At 39.2% G+C, this 18,943-nt stretch overlaps 1 protein-coding gene and 3 non-coding genes across 4 annotated transcripts; all 4 read left to right on the top strand.

The window, feature by feature from the left end:
• The first annotated feature begins 5,686 nt into the window (after positions 1-5,686).
• LOC133915453 (small ribosomal subunit protein uS10) lies at positions 5,687-7,924 on the top strand. The gene is made up of 3 exons (XM_062358611.1): positions 5,687-5,922; positions 6,023-6,136; positions 7,592-7,924. Exons 1-3 carry the CDS (start codon positions 5,790-5,792, stop codon positions 7,732-7,734), a joined length of 390 nt encoding a protein of 129 aa, XP_062214595.1. The 5' UTR covers positions 5,687-5,789; the 3' UTR covers positions 7,735-7,924.
• LOC133917204 (small nucleolar RNA SNORD36) lies at positions 6,297-6,382 on the top strand. Its single transcript, XR_009909611.1, has one exon. It is a non-coding gene; the product is annotated as a small nucleolar RNA SNORD36 (small nucleolar RNA).
• On the top strand, positions 6,467-6,551 carry LOC133917206 (small nucleolar RNA SNORD36). The gene has a single exon (XR_009909613.1). It is a non-coding gene; the product is annotated as a small nucleolar RNA SNORD36 (small nucleolar RNA).
• On the top strand, positions 7,313-7,388 carry LOC133917205 (small nucleolar RNA SNORD36). The gene has a single exon (XR_009909612.1). It is a non-coding gene; the product is annotated as a small nucleolar RNA SNORD36 (small nucleolar RNA).
• Positions 7,925-18,943: the final 11,019 nt, after the last annotated feature.

An 18,943-nucleotide genomic window follows, 5' to 3' on the forward strand; every position in this document is an offset into this window, starting at 1 on the left:
AAGCAATATCCCTTGCTAGTCGTAGAGTAGGTACTCACCTGACCAATCAAATCTCATTTAATGCTATCCTTCCCCAGGCACTCCCTTTCGGTGAGAAAGGTCATAGGCAGATGTGGTGTTGCAGTGATCCATCCCGCAGTATTTAATGTTGTGGGATGATCTTACTGGTGAGCGTGATGACGTTTGGTGATGATACAGGGCATACAGAGCGACCAGAGTGGGGTGGGCGTGCTTACCCACTGTCATGATGAGCTAGGAATAGATAGGCTTTGTCAGGCGTAGGTCTGTCACTTGTTTTGGTACGGTCCGTTTGTATGAACATCTTTTCCCCTAATATATAAAGGGGTGAAGACCTGGTTTGGGGAGGAGGAGAGGATATTATGTAACAAGTTCACCAAATTTATAAGACAATATACATAATGTAGGGCTATTGTTCCACGGGAGGTCTAAACCTGAATAAATCATGGTGTTCTTGAGTCTATTTTGAGATACACCCATAGGAAACGTAGATCAATGCGTCCGTCGTCAGGTATACCATAATTAATTGTCAGGGATTATCCCCCAATAATTTGGCTATGAGATTATTTAAGTTTTTCGTATTTCTTATTTAAGGCATTAAGCTTTTCAATTTTCTCTATGAAGCATTCCTCTGACCTCTCGAGGTTTTCCTCTTGGCCTTTATTATAATCATGAGTTTAATCATTTTAGTCATATCTTTTTTTCTTCAAAAGATCAAACTCAAACTCATCACTATTACTAACATCATTACTAGCATTATCACTCTCAACCTCACTTATCGCTTTCTTTTTACCTTTTGTCATAAGGCATATTTGTGCGTCGGAGTGAGGAGATGAGCATCTTGAGAAAGTCGATGCTTTACTTCCAAGTTGAGGACAATTGATGCTGTAATGTTCATATTGGCGACATGTATAGCACATCTTGTTTGTCTTTGATCTTCTCCTAGGTGGAGCCTTCTTCTTGATTTTCTTTGTAGTCTCTCCACCTAAGCTTTGTGTCCTATAGACTTATATTTTATTTAAAGTATTAGTCTTACAAGTACTAGTGAAAATAGATGCATCATTATGAGGATAAATAACCATATCATCATGATAAATATGCATTTTTGCACTAGATGATATGTGAGGGTTAACAACACTAGTTGATTTGGAAATTTCATTTCTAGTGTTATTAAAGTCCAAATGAAGGATTAGACACTTACTAATCCCACTGACCATATTATTACTTTGTTCGGATTTTTCAATTGGTAAGGTAGATAACAAAGTGTCATTCTCTTGGACAAAAGAGAAAACCATTTGGTACTCTTCATGATGTGATGATAAAGTATCACTCTCCAAATGACATCTCCGAAAGAAGATATTCTTCATCCCATTTGGACTTGTCATATATTTCTTTAAGCGTTGTCCAAATGAGATGAGCGTTCTCTAGCGGTATGATGATGTCAAATACATCTTCGCTCGAAGCATTGAATAAAGTATTAGTAGCTTAAGCATTGAGATGCATGCATTTATCTTCCTCATCGAATGATATGAATTGATCACTAGGAGGAGAAATACTCACATCTACAACTCGCCCTATTTGAGAACTAAAAGTTCAAAAAATAGTAAGCATGTGAGTATTCCACTCAAAATAATTTGAGCCATCTAATATGAGTGGTCCTATATGTGCTAATCCACTAGTCAAAATCTTTACTCTATAGACGGTAAAGCAATAAAAGAGAGCCTTGACTCTGATACCAATTAAAATGATAATGATGTCACGTAGAAGGAGAGTGAATAGGCGTTTGAAAACTTCATCCCCTTTTTCAATAGTTGACTTAAACTAGAAGTGGAAATAAACTAACAGATTTTTCACAAGTGAAAAGACTTAAATATGCTAGACTCAACTAGTGTACAGACACCCTAAACAAATGTGAAGGTTACAACACTAAGGTGATAAAGATTATTCAAATCTAACAAGATATGAAGAAACTCTAATCGGAAGGTCCAACACTATTCATCGGATGTTCCGATGTGACTGTTCATTGGATGTTCTGATATGTTTAAAAATAGCTAGATAGAATCTCACGAAATTAACTCAATGAACATACATATAAATATACAAGCAATTAAATCAATGTAATGTGCAAGAGTAAGGAAATACAGATACAATGATCTGTTACCGAAGTTTGGATATTCACCGATATTCTACATCTCCATTGAGAAAGCTCGATCACACTTGAGCCGAGTCTCTTTCAACCCTTTTCCTCACGAGGTTGCACAAAATACTCATCGTTTCCACTATGACCAACTCTTGCTCCACTCCGGAGATGGTGAGTTCCGCAACCACTTCTGGGCCTCCTTACAATCTTCACTTGAGAAGATTGCCAACAATCTACCACCGAGCCGTATAGGAGACAGTGGTCTCTAAGAGTAACAAACTCCCGAACTCGCGCACGATCAACGTCGAGTGCTCAAACACACGAAACTAATGTGACATGTACGAGCAATCCAAGCTCCACACACCTCACTCTATCCTCACTAAGCCATAAATACTTGATTCTCACAAATTTTTCATATAGAGGTGAGGGGAGCACTTAAAGGTGGAATACCAAGTTCTAACACCTCTCACAAGCAACACAAAGGTAGCCAACCAACTTCCAAAGAGATGCCACCACGCAAAGGGTTTTTATACCCCACTCTAAAAAACTAGCCGTTGAACTCAAACTACACATATCGGAACTTTCGATTCCCAGATCGGAACATCCGATCCCATGTATCCCAACGGTTGAATCCAGGCGAAACTCACTCCCGGACCAGGGAAAAACAACACATCAGAACTTCCGATGTTCGGATCCAAAAAACAACTCAAATCCGAGAGTACCATGTTTCTAAAAATCGAAGGTTCCGACACATCAGAACTAGCATCGGAACTTCCAACACATCAGAACTGGCATCGGAATTTCCTAAATCAGCACAGCTAACACTTTGAAAAACGTCGATAACTTTTGACCCTAATGTCCGATTTTGGTGATCTCAGGCCATGCGTGGACCGTATCTACAGTAGCGGACCTCGTGCCGACCCAGTTGGCCAACTCTAGTGTCGACAAATTCGGTGCAAGTGCTCCTGTTGGGAAGATCTTAAAGGAGTATGGTATCACTGTGGAGAGCATTATCAGGGATGCCAAGAGCTTGTAAGATTACAGTATTTTTTGGTGATCATTGGTGCCAATTGCAAAGGAGCACTATACATCGAGGTCTTATGCCCAAAGCTTGAAAAGGAGGGAGAGGATGCTTGCATTGGAGCGTGAGTTGTATTTTAGGCCTGTAACAAATAATGCTTTTCTACTTACCTCGGTTTTACTTGATCACCATTCGATGATTCACGAAGTGAGTCTGAATAAATTGGGTACTGGTTTTGGTAAACATTGGCAATTTTATGTCACGATGTGCCTTAGTTCTTGTAATTCAGTTCCTATTGTCAGTGCAATAAACATAAAGTGGTTTTCACTTGGGGTGTTTGCTGAACTTGCTTGAGTTCTTGCCTTTTTCCTATTTTATCCTGCATTTGCTCCAAGTCTGATAGGAACCATTGCTGTCTTTGTACAGTTCAAATGACTTGATTTGCAAAAATGACCTCATATGCAAGGTTCGGCTTACCCAACTCGAGCTCGGTTACCGAGCTCCGGCGGTAATTGAAAAGTCACGGTTACCGTGGTAACCGGTTGGAAATTCAAAAAAATTCGGACAAAATTCATTTGGTACAATTTGAAATTTGGAGAAAAAATCGCGATTTTAGCCGCTCGGTAACCGGTCGGTTTGGACCGGTTACCGAGCGGTTTTTGCGATTTATCGAGCGGTTTTCTCGAATTTTCCGCATTATCAGTAACCGCTCGGTTTTCTCGATTTATCGAGCGGTTTTCTTGATTTTCAGTGAAGTTCAACAAAAAAATCTAAAAAATATCTCAATCTTGTAAAATCAATAACTAATTTATTTGAGCTTCAAATGAAGTGAAACAAATTTTGTTGGTTTCCTTGTAACATGATATACATGATAAAAATATTTATACTCATAAAAAAGTTCAAAATTTTCTGTGAGAAAATGTATTTATTAAACCAAATTAAATGCATAGTTTACTCTTTGCTAATCCAAACATCATGAAACTAATTTTGTTAGTCTTCTTACATGATCCTATGTCTTTTAAAAATACATGAACTCATGAATTAGTTATTGTAACATGAAGGATTGTGTAAATGTGTTGCGACTAGATTAATTCATAACTGACCCATCACACCTCAAAAATTAGTGAAACCACTTTTATTAGTTTATTTATACTATGATTTACATATGAAAAATAATAGTAGACATGAAAAAATTAATTACAATGCTGTTTCTTAATATATTCACTTTATGCTTGTAAACTTTGTTAAAATTATACAGAAATCAATAAAACTCTAAATAAAGTGAAATCAATTTTAAAGATCCTCTTAAGATATGTTTTATAAAAAAAATGTGTTTGCATGTTAAACTTTTCCTTAATATAAGTTAATAACTGAGCCGCACGTTTCATTTTTTTCAAACTTCCTCCCTATAGAATATGATGCAAACGATATTATTTTTGAATTTTTTTTCACAGAAGATCTTAGAATTGTGTATAGTTTTTTTTTTAAGATTTTTTTTTCAAATTTTTTGAATTCAAATTCGGTTACCGTTCGGTTTCTGAAACTGGATCGAACCGAGATGGTCGGTTATCGTGATTTTTACTCGGTTATCGTTGGTTTTGTGAACCATGCTTATATGTTGCTGCTATAAAAGTTATAAGTTATAACAACATCTGAGTCTTTTTTTGGGTTTTGAACCAGTGACAAGCATCTGAACCTTAATGCAATGTGCTATTGTGAAGAAACAAGTGAACCCGACAGGAAAATATTCGTAGCACGGAATTACGCAGACAGAGCAATATTTGGATCACGGAAATGTCCATGCTAGAAAAATGAAAAGCGGGAAACCATCTCAATCTAAAGCAAGTTTATCAATTACATTATAGCAGTTGAAAAACACCGGACTCTTGCGCGTCACTGGAAACCTCAGAAACTTTAATGTTAAGAACTTACAAACAAAATATGTATATTTTATGATCTTTTTTTATGGACGGACTAGATTCCGAAACATACTTGAAATATACATGAAAAATGTAGATAGAGTATTTTTAAACAATATCAAATGTGAACGCTATGAAAAAGAATAAAACAAATTCGAGGGAAGGGAAGGGAGAGCATGAGCCGATGGCGGACGACCGGTCTCTGAACTCGACCAGTGGTTGGTCCTCTCCGGAATTTTTTAAATAATATTTTTTTAATAAAAATATAAAAATAATATCTATTTTCAAAAAATTGCTAAAATAGCACTATGTCGACTCACGAAATGCCAACAGAGTACTATTTTTCAATTTTTCAAAATCACATAATATTTTTGCAATTTTCTATTAAATTAGTATTAATTTAAAAAAACTAGTCCTCTCCGGGGACTCATCAACGGGCCCACTGTCATTGGCGCAACAGGAAGGAACACTGGCTTCGAAAGAACAAGTTACTATCCAACGGTCAGATCTCCCCTACCACACGATCCAACGGCCACACAGGTCTCACCTCTACCTGCCGCCTCTACATAAACCCGCCTCCGCGCTCAACTCAAAACCTAGCATTCTCCTCGCGCCGCCACCTCCCCTCCGGCTTTCACGAGGCGAAAGGCGAAACCCTAGCCCTCGATCCCCTCCTCTCCTCCTGCGAGCAATGGCGGCGGCGGACACGGCGTACGCGCCGCCGATGAAGGCCGGTAAGGCGGGGTTCGAGGGGGGCGTGCAGGACGTGCAGCACAGGATCCGCATCACCCTCTCCTCGAGGAGCGTCAAGAATCTCGAGAAAGGTAACGCGCGATCCACCGTTACGGTCTGTTGTAGGTTGAGGCTTTTTTGGTTTCTGCGATGTTGGATCGAACTGACCCATGTTCGTTGCGGCCTGAGCAGTCTGCGGCGATCTGGTGAAGGGAGCCAAGGGTAAGGAGCTCAGGTTGAAGGGCCCCGTGCGGATGCCCACCAAGGTGCTCAACATCACCACCAGGAAGTCTCCCTGTGGCGAAGGTGACCTCTCATTTCCCTTCACCTCCTCGCGTTTTTAGTTTGCGTGTGATTAGTTACTGTGCCTTGGTTCTGCCATTCCAACTGTAATGTATCCTTGATATGTGTCACGAAATCGTCTGGTTTGTTGGATATTTAGAGCTGTTAATTGCGATGATGTGCTGAGCAGGTGATGTTAACATTTTCATCGACTGAGATCTTTAGGGTCTCTGATGTCTAAAAAATCGAGCTTTTTAAAACTGATGCTTAGCGTATCATCGCCGTGCATTTATTATTTTGATTTACGGAACATTTGTTTTATTATTTTTTTTGGGAAAACAGTAATTGTAGGCCAAGCATGTGATGTTAACAAGGAGATGCTGCTGAGATGTTACATCATTGATGTCTCTAAAACCGAGCTTTTTAAAACTGATGCTTGGCCTATCATAGTGCAGTGTAGTATGGAGGGCATTCTGGTTGTTGCATGGGTTCAAAGTAACATTAGTGCTTGTTGTTTGATGGTGCTGTTTTAAAATTTGTTTTTCGTATTCATGTTATTATTGCTGGTTGTTATCCATCATATGTAGCAATTTTCTACCATTGATGAAAATGTTTAGTTATTGGATGTGACATTGAGAGCTAGTTCTGCTCCTTCGTGGCCTTATATACTCTAGAAGTTTATGCATTATCTCAACCATATTTTCCCTTTGGAGTGGCATGATTTAATTCAATTACAATTTGAATTTTTAGGAACACATGTTTTCCTTTTAGGACCTTGTTAACTGTCTTTGTGGGCATTTTTGTTTATGATGGGCTGGCCAAACGATTCTAAAACAAGTTATTGCTGAGATTTTCTGAGGACTTACAAAATCAAGCTTTTTAAAACTGGTGGTTGGCCCATCCAATGCTTTATATTTGTTGTTCAAACATTTTCCTTTCAGTAGGTGTTCTCTTTTCCATGTACTCTGTGGGATGTGTCTTTTTTTCTTGAAAATAAAATATGCACCTTTATTCGTATGCCTTGAATATGTTCCATTGTGAATTTTTACAAACACTTCAAATTTTGGTTTTTTGGTCTGCCATTTTGTTACATTGAATGGCACTCATGTAATCACAGGAAGAATTTGGTATCTGGAAGCTTTAACATGTCGGAGTTTTGTCATCTTCACAGAATGATTTTGTTGCTTTTGTGGATGGGCTGAGCAGATGATGATGCCATATGTTTATGCTGATACATTTGATGTCTCAAAATCGAGCTTTTTAAAACTGAAGCCCAGCCTATCATTACTCATGAGTTCATCACTTGCAATATCTTGATGTTTTTATTATCATTGTGCCTGAATGGATGTCAATATTTTCTAACCCCGTGCAATGTTATTCTTTAAATTAGTGTGCAGCAAGTTATACATTGATGTAATATATCTTATGTTCCTCCTTTTTTTCTCATTTTGTTACATTAAGTATATGACTCTATTTCAGGTACCAACACCTGGGATCGTTTTGAGATGCGGTTGCACAAGAGGGTGATTGATCTTGTCAGTTCACCGGATGTTGTCAAGCAGATCACCTCGATCACCATCGAACCAGGCGTGGAGGTTGAAGTGACGATCAGCGACCCGTAGTATGCTAGCCCGCATCATAAAAACAAAAATGGACAGTCTCATTTCAGCAGATGTTATACTTCATTTGTCATTGAATTATGAGATGTTGGCCATCTCCTTGCCTTAATCCATACTCTGCCTAGTCTGTATCTTTGCCTCCCGTTTGTCTTGATTAGTTTACAACTACCTTGAGCTGGGCGTTGTCCTGTCTTGTGCCATCTGTCACCTGGTAGGCCTGTGCCTTTTGCATTGGATATTCTAGGGTTTGGTGTACTTGTGATTCATTTTTGCCGCGATGCTTAGATATAACTGCGTTATTTGTTAATTGCTGTGTTATCTGGTTCGTTTAGTTTATGCAGATCGAAGCAATTGAGCTTATCTTTTAGTGCCAGTCGCTTAATGCATATATTAGTTGATTGAAGCCGCCTTTTTTAGGACAGTAGGTGAATGGATTGCTACTTGTGGCCCTAGGGATGGGTTCTTGGGAGTTTCTTGCGGTTCCGTTCCATTTTGTAGGGAAGGTTTTTTAATGACAGTGATAGTATACAGTCATCACAACATTTCATCCAAGGCCGACACAGGCATACAACTATCACAAGTCACAACCACGCAAAATGCGAGTGCATACGGCAGCATCACACTCCTCTAATTTCACTACTGCTCCAGCTAGCTCTTCCCTCACGCTCTCATTAGGTTAGCTTCAACGGATTTTCTTCGAGGGTAAAAATCTCGTCCTGAAGAGATTTTTGTTTCCTTCAACGTTTCAACGATTTTCTTTCACGACAGGATTTTCAGAGTTATTTCTTTCAGGACGAGATTCTCTCTCCTTTCTCTTCGTGATTTCTCTCGAAGGGAAGTTGTTGGAGATAAAAGAAAATAAAAAAAATAAGAACGGAGAAGGGAATCAGAAAGAGAACAAAATGAAGGGAATATGGTTGGGAATGATCTTATACCCCATAGCAACATCCTTAGCCTTTTGCACTGCTTGTGTCAGCCTGATAGCCAGTCGCACCCCACGGAGCATAGCTTTCTCTCCATAATCCCCTCACCGCATAACACAAATCAAGCAGGACTTGCTTCGGGTAGCCTCGTCGGCGTACCAGCACTAGAATTTGCAACCTCAAGACTGTACTTGAATCAAACCCAAACAAATAAAAAAAGATCAAACAGAATGAAAGCAAACCAAATCAAATCGGTCATTAACCCCATCCCTAGCAGCTTATGATTGACACTTTCTATAATAAAAAATAACCACTATGAACGAAGGCTTGGCATATTTTTAGAGATCAGTTTGTGGCCATAGAATGTTCCGGAGAAGAGAGAACGGAGCAGACGAAGAACAGGTTAGCTAAAGCCTAGAGCTTCGGGAGCAGAATCTGTACAGCTCACACGAATCCTTTGTTAATATTAGTTGGTAAGCAAACTTGAAAGATTGACTCACCAAATAACCTATTATTTGTTAATTAACAATCCACGGCAAAAGTTTTTCCCCATGAAGGCTTTTGTTGTATTACGACTTTTGATGCATTTTGGCGTCTAAACAAAAAAACTAATTAATAACCAAATAAAAAACTCAAATTAGTTTAATTAGGTGCATTATGATTTTTCATGAAATTTGGCGAAAGAATGGATCAAATTAGAATTGGAACGGATAATAACAAGCTCCCGAAAGATTAAATTAGGAAAAAAAAGGTAAAGGATAGAATATTCTAGGGAATATGAGGTGGCATTTCGTTAAATCTAGGCGCTCCATCTAAGATCAAACACCTGCCTCTCCGTTGTGGTGTTTCGTTCTGATTGGCCAATTGGGTGTTGTTGCGTATAGCGTTGCGCGATTTGTTCATGCGTGCAGTAAGTAGTAATAGAGGAGGTAATTCTTATCCCTTGGAATTTTCTTGCGTTCTATGGGTTTCGTTTTAGATTTGTAGTCGGATCTGACCAAGATTTGGATTTCCCCTACTGAATTGCAAAGAATTCAATAGCTTGAGCTCAAGTGTTTATGGTAAAAATGGCATCTTTTTAGGAATCCTGGATTTATCACTCCTGGTCCTAGTATCAATTGGGCTGTCTTGTTTGTGAAAAGGAAAAGATCCAACTAAATGTCTGGCATTCGGTAATTCGAATGTGATTGTTGCCAAGATAGTATTTTCCTCTTGAGACTGGCTTATTGTGTTACTTTTACGGATATGTGATCAAAGCATCACCTTTTCTCTTGCATTATTTTGTCATACTTTAATTCAAACTGAATTGTGATCACAAACCAAAGTCTACCCTTGAGATGAACAGAGGCTGAGTAAGAAATCAGCAGCTAGCAACCCAACTCCACCATATCTGACCCCATCTGCTTCTCTGGAAGTCAATGTTTCGGTGAAAACATTTCCATGAATAGCATGTAAGCCTGGTTAATTTTTGGCCTTGCTGATGTATGTTGTCAAACTTACGCTTCGTCGCATCTGAAGTGAAGCTTGTACTATGTTCTTGCCTTCTCGGTTCATGGTCGAACATTTGATAGTTCTTATATTCTTTCACATATGTTGCTTCTATTAGACAACGATATCTATAACTCTATATAATATGATAGTTCTTCCTGCTTGACATATCGATATCAATGACATTTGATTATGTTATTTTTATGTTTATTATTTGCATGATATTTTTGGTTCATGATGGTCTGATAGTCCTTGAGTTGCTGAAACTACCAAGATAATAGTTGGAGGTGCTAACATTTTTATTTTTTTCAATCCTGAGTTAGATAGCAAGTTTGCACCATACATCCGGGTGGAGAAAAGGATGGATTACCTATAAGGATGGATTATTGGCCTCTCAACCATTAAGATTTGTGTCACAATACCTCTCTAATGGCATTCTATATTGGCATTATCTATCTAACATTAGCAAGCGATTTCCGTATGCAGCTGTTTACAAGGTTGCTAGCATAAGGACTCATGGGTACTATGAATCAAACATATACCCGTTTTCTTCTTTACATGAGACATACAATTTTGAAGATATGCAGTGTTGTAAATTATGGAGAGAATGTATTCAATTGTGTACATGAGAGTGTATTTTTCTATCATTATCCTGTCCTACAATCATTATTTATTTGGATTCATGTGTCTCAAGTTTTTAAACACTACGATCTTTCGAGGAGCAGCATTGGCAAACAACATAAAGTATGGTAACGGAAGTAAAGGGCATCTCCAATGCAAGCACCTACGTTAAAGGTGCCTCAAAAAAGAGAATGTTGACATATCAGCAAGAACCCACATAAAAATTATCTCCTTCAGTGCAAGCACCTTTGTATAAGTGCTTAAATCATTTCAAGCACTCACCTAGGCACCCATGCTCTCCAATGGAAAGGTCTAGAACCGTAAAATATAACTGAAAATGCCATGCAAAAGTCAAAGAACATCCTTGTTGTTGAGCAACCTACATACTCTCTCTCTCTCTCTCTCTCTCTCTCTCTCTCTCTCTCTCTCTCTCTCTCTCCCTCTCTCTCTCTCTCTCTCTCTCTCTCTCTCTCTCGGTAATGATCATTATGGTCTTAGAGGTACATATACAAGTTCGAGTAAAAGAAAAATGATGAAAATGCTTATGTACCACATAATATTCGAGAACACGTGAGTTGAATGAAATGCATTTCGAATTGAAATTGAAATAACATATTCAATCACTCGGACAAACATCATAAGATAGCAACATTTTATTACAATTTAAATACTCTAAAAGAAATTATCAATGTAAATTCTAAATAAAAACTGATGTTTGAACTAAAATCTAATGTTATTAATTATTGATTCTAACTCCTCCATTACGTTGCCAAATGTGCTCAACTAAGTCTTTGTTCAAGCGGATATGCATTGATCTATCACGAATAGCATCATTTCTCTCAAGCTGGAGTGGAAGTCGTTCCTTGGTCATAATCAAAACCATAGTTCAATCCTCCTTCATCTTCAACTATCATGATGTGTAATATAATGCAAGCATACATTATATTACTTAGCGTTGATCGATGCCAAAAATGAGCTGGGTCAGATAGAATATGAAAACGAGATTGTAGAACTCCAAAAACCCTCTTGACATCCTTCCTTGCTGCTTCTTGTGTCTGTGCAAATAATTTGTCCTTAGCACTATATGGTGAGGAGATTGTTTTGACGAATGTAGTCCATTCTGGATAAATTCCATCTACAAGATAGTAGCCCATATTATATTTTGTTCCATTGATAGTGAATTCGACTGGAGGTGCTCAACCTTGCAAGACGTTAGTGAATAATTGTGACTGATTTAGCACATTGATGTCATTGTTCGACCCTGCAACACCAAAAAAATACATGCCATATCTAAAGATCTTGCGAGGAAACCACTTCAAATATGACAGTAGCCACACCATAATCACCACGAGTGAACTAGCCTTGCCATGCAATTGGATATTTTTTCCATTTCTAGTGCATGCAATTGAGGCTTCCTAGCATGCCTAGAAATCCATGGCCCTCCCCCATCTGAAGCAAGCGTTGGATGCCTTCATCTGTAGGTCTTCTAAGATACTAATCACCAAAATTTTCAATGACACCCTCCACAAAATACTCTAGGCACTCAATTGACGTGCTTTCAGCAATCCGCAATGACTCATCAAGTTTATTGGCTGGACAACCATATCCTAACATCCACATAGCTGTAGTACATTTTTGCAATGGTGAGAATCCTAGTATATTCAATGCATCTCTCCTTTGTTGAAAATAAGGTGACCATTCACCAAGGATTTTCACGATATGCAAAAGCAAAGACTTTCTCATCTGACATCTACGACATAATTGAGCATCGGTGTATGTAGGAGAACTGGAAAAGTAATCTGAGAAGATACGTGCATGGCTGTCCTCCTGATCTCTCTCTATATACCTCTTGTTACATCTGCAGTGTCGACGATGAGAAGGACCTGCTAGTTGTGCTTCAATTTGCTCCTCCATCACCGATACTAAATGATCTACCAAACTGTCATCAAGTTCTTCATCAGTGTCATTTTGGAAGTCTAAGAAGGGAGTGTCATTGTCATATGAACTCTCAGATTTAGAACTGGAGTCGTAGGACATTTTGAAGGGTATATTTCTGTGCACTACTAAGAGGTATCAGTAGAGCAGGTTAAATACTAGATTGCACATATCACACAATGGACTTGTTCATTCATGAAGTTGTGCATGTCAGCATGAGTGCTATGGGAGTATTAACGACATAGACTACGTCAAATATGTGAAGGACAGTGTATGTTGGCTTAAGTTGTTGTTCAGTGCAACTATTGGAGCTACAAGTGCATCGAGTAGTCAAATACGTTAACAAATTGATCAGCTACTTACATGATCAATGTCAAGATCTATAGTACTATTAAATATGAAGTTCCAAAATACATTGTTGTTATTCTAATGGAAACACATCTTGTGAAAAAAAATGCAACAACATCTAATAATGAAGTGGTAGCTATATAAACAATTAATTCTTGTTGCCATGCAAAGCATCACCAAAAAACTTTAAAGCTCGATCGTGTTCCTCCCTCTGTGAACCATTCATCTTACTTGTGTCAGCCGTCAAAAGCTTAGTGTATTTGTCCATAATTTTACTTTGCTAATTCTCCTTGGCTGCTCTCTTCGGTGAGTGAGCCACTTCAATATGATCTTTTGAGATTTGAAGCTGCACCTCAGCCGTCCTAGCTAATGTAGAGGATTGTAAAGTCTAATAATCATGGTAGAGCTTAAAATCTTCATGGGACATGCTCCTGGATGACTGTGTGTTACCTTTCCCTTTTGCAAGAGATTTTGCTAGTCTGGTACCTAGGATGAACTTCGTCACCAACAACATGCACCTCTGGTGATGAAGATAAGTTATCCGAATTAGACACCTTGGTACCTTCGTTTCTGTTCTCGGGGTAGGCCCTATTCCACTTTGGTTGGTTTCGAACCTCTCGCCACCAGTTGTCAAGTGTGAACCAGTGACCACACTCCTCCTTGTACTTGTCCGAACTTTTTCCATCAACTGTTCATCGGATTAGCTGCTAGCATAGACCTTTCTCATCCTGCACCAAACACCATTGAAATAGAAAACCTTCCTATTTGTCTTTCCCCAATGTTCCTTGTATGAATTGGGTCCTCTTCTTCGGTCAGCAGGACTGATGCTGTTGAACTCCTTTGCAACATCTTTCTAGTACCATTCCTTTTTGCTAGACATTCCTCCAATCGGATCAACCAATTTTTTGAGCCAGGCAATGATCTGTATATGTCCAAGGAACAATATTAGGAGTGGAGAAAGTGATAATCATCATATATTTGTACGTGAGGATGATGTACGAGAGTCCTTGGCTTACAAGTAGCAAATTATAGATAGATTACAACAAATCGGATTGAAGTTGTTGTGCCAGACACGCTACACCACATACGACAACGACTGTACATAGGGCTAAAGAAAACAGATTGTTTAAGATAAAATGTGCTAGTTAGCAGACTTTGGATACTACAAGATCAACTAATACCCTCTCTTTCTAGCTAGCAGGCTAAGTAATTTGGTTGTCGAGTTACATATAAGCTCAAATACTTCTAATACTGTAGAGATAAAGTAATCTAAGAGATGTGCATCTTGTAAAAATGCAAGAATGTAGAAAGAATAACGAAAACATAAATCAAATGCTTACCAGTCGTGAGTTGTCTTCATCAGACCATATGAAGCGTCGGGTTGTTGTATCCTTGTCATCTTGGTTGAGACCTTCATTACATATTTCCTGCTCTTCATTGTCTTTAGGGATTCTTATCAGAGCTTGAGTTCTTGGAACTGATGATGGAGTACGGCATTTTCTTCCTCTTGGGGCGCTTGGTGGAGTCGCCGAAGAAACATGATGTTGTGATGGCGCATCAGCAAATCCTGAACTTTGTGGCACTTCATGAGTCTAGGAGATGTTTGCATCAAAGGGAGGCAACAATCGGTGTGGCTGTAAAAGTAATTCTAGATATGGACTACCCTCGGCTGTGAAATTAGTCGAGTTCAACAAATCCATGAAGCTATCTTTTGAGTGAGAATCCATGGTTGAATGGTTGTGGAACTAGAACTAGAAGAGCTGAAGGATTTGAATGAAACAATGAACAAATTTGAAAGAAAATATAGAGCAACATGAAACGGCTACCTAGTTTCATCAACGGCTAATCCGCTGGTAGAACAACTTATTCATGCAAAGAAATTTGAAAGCATGCATGCTTATCCATGCATGGGCTGGCAGTTGATGGAAAATTGGAATGGTCAACAACCTTGCATGCAGGTGCAACAACCCAATGACTTGCATGCATGTCTATGTAATCCATGTATAATCTTGTGATGGAAAATCAGATCAGTCATAGATTTTCCCAACTGCACCTCAGCGTCGAGCTTAAAAAAGGGTAGGTTACGTTACCAAGCAAACGCAAAACATCGACGCTTTATCAAGCAACGGAGCTGGGAAACATGCACTCATCATCCTAGGTGGCAAAAAAAACCTGGTTTTTTAGTGGGGCGTCGTACCAGCCACTGGCGTTAGAGATGGTCCAAGTGTGCAATTTAGGAACATTTGCAACTCACGGGTACCTAACTATAGCTCTAGGATTTTCTCGATGGCGCTTCACTTTGGTTTCCAAGTTTCTAACCTGAGGCCTTCGCATTTGGTTAAGGGGCTCAATGCGGTTCCATTTTGATTTTTTTGGGCAATTACCTTCCTTTAATCGACTCTGAACTGGGTGCGGTAATCACGATTGGCTTGGTGTCGTGGAGGAAACAGAGATGGACTCAGGGTAAAAGATGATTTGGTGGGCCTAGGTAGTCGGCGGGAGAGAGAAGGAAAGGGGCCAGCGAGGGGGTGGGCTTTAGCTTGGGCTGGCTTGGCTTCGGCCCAACAGGGAGAGGGAGTGGGCTTCGGCTTGCGCTGGCTTGGCTTCAGCCCAACAAGGAGACAGACGCGCGCATGTCCGAAGGGAAAAGAAGGAGTGGCCTGAGAGAGGTTGGGCCGAGGAAAGAGAGGGAAGGACAGTGTGACCCATAAAGGAAAATGGGCTGAGCCCAGAGGGACGAAGGGTTTTGGCCCATGAGGTATTTTCCACGGTTTCCCTTTTATGTTTTTTTATTTTCAAACTCTCAATTATTCCTTTGTTGATTAATTGATTAGGAAGACCAACAAAAACCAAGAAAAATGTGAAACACCCTAACTAAACTAAGGAAAAAACTAAACAAGTACAATAGAGGGACCTATAGAAATTATTTCTAAGCCAAATTTTATTGATTGCATATCTAATTACTAGCGCCATTAGTTTTAGCAAATTGAAATTGAGTTGTTACACATATCATGCTTTCCATCTTCATTCTCTTTTTCATCCTTATAGGTAATCCTTGGAGGGGTTGCAGTCCATGCTGGTGGCCGCCGCGGACAAGGCTGGCCCATGGTTATTGTGCTCCCTAGGCTCATGAGTTCAAGAATGATGTCAGATCTAGATGCATTGAGTCGATGTGTGATAGCCGTGTAGATGGAAATAAACCCATGGGGGACAGAAAGGAGAAGACATGTGAGCCACAGAAGGTTATGACATGTGGATCTGAGGGTGAAATGGTCTTTTCATGTGTCCTTGACTAATGGAAAATGGTCAACAATGGCATGTACAAACATAAAATTTAAGAATCCGTTTGGTTGGAGGGCAAGGTTGGATGGGTTAGGACCATCCTAATTTTTGTGGTTGGAATGAGCCAATTTTTTGTTTGGTTGTGTGAGTTGGATGAGCCAATTTTTTGTTTGGTTGGTGGAATTAGAGAGGGATGAGATGAGCCAAATTTTTGTTTGATGGGAAGGATGAGGATGGACAAGTGGTTGTGATGACCTTTGGTGAGATTCCTCCCTATGTTGTGGTGAAACATATATTGCAAAAATTATAAGGATGTGAGAATATATGGAATTTGAATTTCTTTTTTGTTGCTGCTCAAGATGACAAACACCTTCATTACAACACCTTAGTTGCCCAACTTGTAATTGACAACAACCATTACTCAACTTGTAATTCATGGCAACAAATAAGCTTTAGAGAAAGTACATATGCATAAATTAGCAAGATGATGGAAGCATATATGAACATATAGTACAGATTTGGAAGCACATGATAAAAAAATTAACACTGATTTGCAAACACAAGCATTAAGCAATGATCACTACTAAAGTTCAATATAGCTTAGATAATATTGTCAAAGCGACATTAGAGCTTACATAACAGCGAAGCTGGGCATGTTTGATACCTTACTCTCAAATACAAATTCAATACCAAATATTACACAAAGTGCAATGTTTAGGGTACTGGTAAAATACCACAAACCACCTTAGTCATGAAATGTGGTGACATTGCTATATGTAAATAAATGTTATGTAAAATTTGAGCTACAAAATTAATCTATTACCTTGTGAGACACGAAGACTATTTTCACGTTCTAAAGCATCTCATAATACTAGAGCATCATGTGCTGTCCCCTCCCAACCACCCAAGACATAAGTGAACTGAAGATAAAAATCTACAGCTGTCATTACATTTTGAGTAGTATATGACTTCCTACCATGAAAAGAAGGTTCCTTATCCTTAGAAATAGAGTCTCGTACATGTGTCCCATCAATTGCTCTAATACAATCCTATTTGGTAAACAATACAACTCAAAAAAATTAGGGGCCATACAGTATTATACCTACAAAACCGAAAAATAGTTATATCTAAACCCCATACCTTAAAGTAAGGATCCTACCTTGAATTCTCTCCTATTTTCTTTGGGAAAAAAGGGTCACCATTGAAGGTGTCCTTATGAGTTCATTCCTTAGCTCACCAACAGCATGGAAGACTATATTGAAATAACGGTTCACAATTTCACTGGATCTATCATAATTTGTTCCAACTAACATGTTTCTAATAATTGTATTTAAAAACATAGCTACTTGTTGTTCAACACACATATGTATAGTATCTTTAAGCAAACCACAATCCCTGAAGAGTTTACAAAAATGGAAGAAATGTGCTCCTCCAAGCCTAAGCATGTTCACACAGATTGTATCATTTTTCCAAATTTTATTGTTTAGATACTCAAACCTCATCCTATCCCTTTCATCTATTGGTCCGTAACTAATACCTTCCCTCCTTGCAACCCTTTTTCTTTTTCTAGACTCAACAACCATGGTCATCATTGACATAAGCATGTATGATGCAGCCCCATAAATCAAAAGCTTTGTACTCTTGTCCATCTACAATACAAAGCAAATTTTGATGGCAAAAATTAAACCAACATAATCACAGAAGCAGGCAACTACTAATTTATTCACTAGTATTGCCAACATCAATACTTGGTGAGGAATCAATACGTGTACGAGTGCAGATAATCAAGGGTTTACCATAGTTTTGGAGGAGATTGTCAGAGAAGGAGCGGTGCTTGGTTAGGAAGAAGATGCATGAGGAAGATTTGCTGCAGCCGCCGTTGTTCGTCCGCTTGAGCTGTCCGCTGTCCCTCCCCAATCTATCTTGCGTGCCGCTACCGTCCCTCTCAATGGGAGGGAGGTGATGATAGGATAGGGTTTGCAATGGGGATGCATTGCGGGGCAGGATTGTATACAGGAGGTGAAGGGAATCATGCGTGCTTTTCACGTGATGGGTTTCATCCGTTGCGTGCAGCTCGATCCGACCCATTCGAGCGGTTCCGCTCATATTGCATATTGGTGGAATATTCACCTCCTAGCCATCCCATCCCATGTACACCTCTCAACCGAACACCCAAAAAAAATCAAGACCGCCATCTCCCATCCCTCCTCATACCGCCATCCAAATGCATCCTAAGGGGCCAACAATGGCATGGACGAACATATATTTAAGAGTTACAATATTAAAAGAATAAGATAATTTTTAATGACATATTGGAGGTTTGACATGTTTCCGATAGCATAGAAAATATTCTTAGGATTTAGGGTTTGTGTACTTTCTGCCCCGCTCTCCATATGTAGAAGCTGGGAGGGAAGCGGTAGTGGCATGTCAACAGTTGCAGGAATGGAAGTTGAAGGGGTAGGAGATGATGATGATAGCGCGTTCCGTCAAACATGCTACCACTAGTGCCTTAGCAGCGTCCAGTGATCAATGGGTCTTCTAGGAATTTCAGTTCTGTGGAAAAACTTTTCAGCGTTCCAAAGAAAACCTAAATGAAAACGATTTTGCCAAATAAA

This window comes from Phragmites australis, chromosome 4 (genome assembly GCF_958298935.1).
Source record: "Phragmites australis chromosome 4, lpPhrAust1.1, whole genome shotgun sequence".
NCBI classification, from domain to species: Eukaryota; Viridiplantae; Streptophyta; class Magnoliopsida; order Poales; family Poaceae; genus Phragmites; species Phragmites australis.